Source organism: Phytophthora infestans, genomic scaffold, assembly GCF_000142945.1.
Source record: "Phytophthora infestans T30-4 supercont1.26 genomic scaffold, whole genome shotgun sequence".
Lineage (NCBI taxonomy): Eukaryota > Oomycota > Peronosporomycetes > Peronosporales > Peronosporaceae > Phytophthora > Phytophthora infestans.
Window position 1 is genome coordinate 580,829 of NW_003303733.1, and position 5,727 is coordinate 586,555.

A 5,727-nucleotide genomic window follows, 5' to 3' on the forward strand; every position below is an offset into this window, starting at 1 on the left:
TCCTCGTTTTTTCGACTAGCGGGCTTGGTTTTAGGTACGTCTTCCCCTGGCTCAATCTTCACTTGAGCATCTTCTTGGGACTCACGGTGAAATCCCGAGTCACCAAAAGATCCGGGCACGCGCACCATTGTGGTGTAGCGGGATCAGAAAAATCTGCGAGATTGCTGGATCCAACTTACCAACTGCGCCCAGACACCGACTAACGGAGGGGGTCCCCCAATGATCCGTGTTCTGCTGAACTTTTCTCACCTTGTGTACCCGTCGGTAGGGCGGGATCTGCTCTCTCGGTAACTTCCGAAGCGTTCAAGTGGTGAAGCTTGAGTGTCTTGGCGAGACGTGGGGATGGGGTGGAGCAGCAGTGGAAAATCTTCACTCTGCGTCCGTGGATAGTTCCGAATCCTAAGCGAATATTCGAGCTTATGGATCAGGGGCCTAGATCGTGGATCTGGCCGTAGGGTTGCCTTGCGGGTGTGTTCCCTTGCCTTTGTAGTTCCTTTGCGTCGTACTTGCCGCCTGCTGTGACGGGATCTTGAGAGTTGAGAGCCTCTAGGGTATGACCGACCAAGTAGTAAATTCGGTTAACCCGTCGGATCTGCACGTGTATGGGAAAGCTTACTAGGTGGTAGGAACTGGCCAATGTATTATCCAGCTATCACTACCAACACTAGATTCGCAATTCCCAACCTTCTCCGAGCTCGTACGGCCAACGTAGCTCCGGTTCTTGAGGGCAGGAAGGCACTTGCGTGTTATGGTGCAAATGAGGTTCTGTATTGATACTTAAGCCTATACCTGCCTGGATTTCTACCTTCTATGTCTTTTACTTGCTAAATCCCTTACCAGGCCCGGCTGCATGTCCCTTCTTCCCTTGACCCATCATCCCAGCTGTATTATCTTCAGATCCACCGGATCCATGACGTAATCATCATGGTCACCCTATTATGGGTATACTCATCCGGATCCGGGTCGTTGGATCTACTTCACTGTAAGTGCACACCCGTCGTGGATCTGGGCTCTCCAATTATCCAACATCGTCTTGCAACCGTCTGTGATCTCCATTTTTCCACGAAACTTCGAGATCCACAGCATCCATCATCTCTGTACCCTGGATCCAGGTCCCTCTCTGCGGGATCCTCCCTTCTTGGATCCGAACTCGGAAGTATGGGATCCGGGGCACCTCGCGGTGGATTCTGACTTCTTGTTAGCCGTGGCTACTAGATCCACCTTCAGAGGGCACCTATTATCATTCCTTCATAGGATACACACTCGATCCACTCTTATATAGTATATCCCATATCCATCTAAGTGAATCCAGGTAAGGGTGGATCCGAGATAAGTCTTGGTGGATCTTGCCTTCTCGTACATCGCTCATACCAGATCCATCGTCATTTCATACGGGGTGCTGCTCGTCATGGCTAATCCACCACAGGCAACTTGCCTCCGTGCCAGACAACCCAAATCCTCTCTAATCACTTGAAATTGTCACTGATTCGGGATAGCGACCCCGCGTCAGGCCCATTCTCTTATTTCTGAGAAAGCACTTCACCACATAGCTACTTTAGTGAAACGATTTTTAATCCTGATGGGTTCGAGACTGTCGTACGGGATCGCATCACGCTACAAGGCACAAACAAGGGGTCCAGACTATCGAAAGAAACCAAGTTTTTTATCACCTACACTCAAAACAAAACAGCGCGCACCTACTACTATGACAAATGTCGAGTACTTGATGATGGTATCACGACTGAAGCGCTTGATATTTAAGCAGGTAGCCACTGAAGATTTTTTTTAGTTTAAATAAAGATCATGGACGACTAAAGAATCTCTACTATGACCCCAAAAACCGGTTTTATCGGAGCTCAGCTCTGGATGAGAAGGCAAAGGAGTAAAACTCTAAGATAACCTTCAAAATAGTAAAGGCGCGGTATGGGAGTCAGGCCGATATTTAACGATTTCAGGAGCAAAAGAAGAGATTCAATGGTTTCAAAATAGCTTCGCATAATCCCAGCTCGTGGCAAATTAATCTTGCGTTTTGGGAAAAACGGCCTATTTGACTGCTATCAACATCAACTCAAGACTGGGGTACGCAAAGCTCTTACGAAACAAGACGGTAGCAACCGTGTTAGCAGCGCTTAAAGCGTTTGTTCGTCTCCATGAAGTTGATATCCTAACAAGTGATAATGGAAGCGAGTTCATGAACTCACAGGCTCAGGAATTTTTCCAAACTAAGAAAATTGAGCACTACAACAACGAAAGCCGTGATCACGGAACCATGGTAAAATCGAACGATTCAACAGGACCTTAAAGCAGAGACTAACTAAAATGCCCCCCAAGAGAATTACGCGAAGCTTATCACTGATGTTATCAAAAACTACAATACCACGTTTCATCGTTCGATTGATATCACCCCAAATAAGGCAAAAGGCAAGTAATGGATGCAGATCTGAGTCATAATCAGGTGGAAGCCGAAATAATTGATAAGGAGTTTGAAGTCGGATCAAGCGTATTATACCGTCTCAAAAAGCAATAAAGCTGCTCGATGGAGCAAAGCAGTCTATAAAATCGTTGGAAATGATGGCTACCGAGTCAAACTCCGGTCGAGAAATGAGCATACCCTCTACAAGGCGTCAAACGAACTTGAAACGGTTAAAACAGAGACTACAGATGCTACTATTAATTGAGGCGATGTTCTCGAGGCGGAGATCTTGGATCACAAAACGATAGGCCCTGGAAAGTACAATTATCTGGTGAGATGGGTTGGCGATGAACCTGACCCCTGGGAGCCACACGATAATCTGCGACTGGTCAGCAAAATCAGGAGGTCAACGCTTGAAAAGGAGTATTGGGGTTCAAGAAAAAGCTGACGTAATTTCACCCCGCGCCACAAAAAATAAGTCGTAATTAGCTTGTAAATAAATTTGATAGAGAAATCCTCTGTAAGCTTTTGACTCAAGTATATAATCTCAAATATTTTTCTGAGCTTTTTGGGAAATATCGGACTTAATACATAGCAATAAGATAGTAATGTGCCCAAGTTGTGTAGAGAAAGAACGTGAGCTTGTTAAGATTAGACGTAAGCTTCGGGTTATTCAGGAGGTGAGTCAAATCAAGAATAAGTTGCTGAATCTTGGAGCAGCCGCGAATTTCCGCAAAACAGTAGTAAATCGTCAGTATCACCATGACTTGGAAACAAATTTTGGAGTTCCAATCCGTTACATTAAGGATCATTATAAAAATCTTCTAAATGAGCGAAATCGTATCTGTCATTCGTATCTACCCTTTCGTCATGACTCAGTTATGCCGAGCTACTGGTAAGAGTATGTAAGGCTGCTTATTTCATAATTTTATGATTCGTTTGATATAGACACAATATTTCCAAATTTTTCATCTCTCGCCCAGAGAGAGCAAAAACGGCAGGGGCTTCTTGACAAAGTTCAGCGTCGCGTTCGACAAGCTAAAGCCAAGCGAGAGATCTACGAAGGTGCTTTGTGGGCAAGTGATACCACGAATGGGATTACCGTACCTCACAAAAGAAATGCTTTTGGTCATCGGGAAATGGCACTCATCTTACCGTTTTAAAGCGGGCTGGCGAAGCAAATATGCAATTTTCGTGTTAATATTTAGCTTAGAAATTTCAAAATTAAGACTCGCCCAATCTCTCCATTACACAAGGTTTTTCTGCTGTCTGGTTCAGCAGAAGTGAGTTGTAGAGCTCGTTTTCTTGTAGATGGCCTATGTGTTCTTGAAAAGCCTGGTTACTGGGCTGTCGTGGATCTGGCCGAGTCGCTTGAACATGTACTCAATCTTCCTGTCAGAGTTCTGCTTTTCATTTACCATTGAAACGGCCTCTTCGACCCATTGAATCACTTGGACTCTATCAACTTTGTACTTACCACCGGGTGGGATGGTTTGTGAAACCTTCCATCGCATAAAGATTTTTTTAATAGCAGCTTTCAAAGGTCGGTTAACGTAGAGATCGCAGATTTGCATGATAGAAGTTAATCCAGCGCGAATAACCTCATACATTATACCTTTCTCGTTCAAGTAGTCAATCATTTCCTGACAAATGTGAGCTGAAGCTGCATCCCAAATGAGACTAATGTTTTGACCCGGGTATAGACTAAAGATTAACCAAACATCCGCGTACTTTTTTGCGGTTGGCGTGTCCATCCAGTGTGAAGGTTGAAAATGAACGCTTGCATCACCTCCTTCATCACGCCACGTAGCAAAACGTCTAGCAAGGGTGCCATTGTGAGTCGCGGTCATCACAATAAAGGGAGGAAGGACCTTCGAGGAGTATATTTCTGCAGAAACCATCACTGAGCATCCCTTTTTGGCATCTGAAGCCACATTAGATCCAACTCGTTGCGTTCCAGTACGTACCACAAACTCTGTGTCTCTAGGGAAGAACTTGATAAACACCTCGTCGGCATTGATTAAAACTGTACACCCGTCCAGCTTGGTGCGAATCTTCTGTGAGGCTACAAGAGCAATTGAAACCCAATCAGTTGGCACCTTTGAGACACACTCGCTTTGCGAATGCTCCAGTTGGCACCTTCGAGGCGCCTACGAACCCACTGCGCTAGCGCAGGCGATATTCCTCCGCCGTTAGGCTTCATCACACTGCAAAACTCGCTAGGCGGTCCCAAAATGCCATCATTTCCAAACTGTTGTATAAGTCGCAGATAAATCTCGTTGCGAGATATTGATTTACCGGATTCCAAACCTTTCTTAACTTTATCCAGAAGAAAGTTTGTCTCTGTAGGGTACTTCAGACTGCGTCCAACACTTACTGTCCTGACTGAAGTTGTTAAATACTTCACTCCCTCGCTCTTTTTGGCAATTTTCACCACTTTCTGACGCGACAGCTGAGGGTGAGAGGTTGCAGTGACATAGCGTTTAGTTGTTGGTGTCCTGAATTGAACTGGTATTGAGACACCTGACGCCACGTCGAGCTGTGACTCATCAAGAATTGCTCGAAATTCGACTGGAATTGAAGGTACGCACTGTCATTAACTCAACAAATGGAACCCACTTTGGGTAATATGAGTGCTTCGTTACCCAATTGGTGAATGTTGCATGTCGAACTCCAAATACCCTGCACGTCACCTCTGCATCCTTGTCCCAAGCAGAGGGTGGAGGTAGCAAAAGATAACTACCGATCGCTCCTTCCAGGTCAGTGTATTATAGTGAAGGGCTTTAGACCGAATGCGCGAGACATCTTTGTCGTCAACGGGAAAAAAGTTGCGCCAATGTCATGTCGATGGTCGAAAGAGCAATGTCTTGACACACCCTGCGTATTTGCAGCTGATTCACCTTTTCTTGTGCAATTTTGAGGTCAATACTTGAGCGAGATTTTGTTGACAGCTCTGGATATGCTTGAAGTCTGATCTGGGCGCTGGCTGTGTTAATCTGAGTACGTGCTTCTTGAGCTTTAACCCAACCAGCGTTAGATGCACCCTGTAGCAGAAACCGCTTCATAGTGTCTTGCAAAAACTGAAATGAGCTCCAGATGCCAGTCCGACTTATCCTAGTCTGCTGAGTCATTAAAAAAACCACTCATGGATGGATACTCCCAAACAAACCCTGAGGTCTCAACTCCAAATGTTCGACCTGTGATGATCGATGTTGGAGTAGATAGCGGCGTGCAGATGGTAAATAGCTCAAACAATACTGATCGTGTTAGCTAAACTGATAGAAATATTCAAGCGAGACCTCAAACATCTGATG

At 45.3% G+C, this 5,727-nt stretch overlaps 1 protein-coding gene across 1 annotated transcript; it reads right to left on the bottom strand.

Annotated features, from left to right (window-relative positions):
- Positions 1-3,637: 3,637 nt before the first annotated feature.
- Positions 3,638-5,010, bottom strand: PITG_12410 (uncharacterized protein; the record flags this gene model as incomplete). Its single annotated transcript, XM_002900261.1, has 6 exons — positions 3,638-3,755; positions 3,797-4,394; positions 4,441-4,478; positions 4,522-4,732; positions 4,787-4,958; positions 5,005-5,010. The coding sequence occupies 6 exons, from the start codon at positions 5,008-5,010 to the stop codon at positions 3,638-3,640; spliced, it is 1,143 nt and encodes a 380-aa protein (XP_002900307.1).
- Between the last annotated feature and the right edge of the window lie 717 nt (positions 5,011-5,727).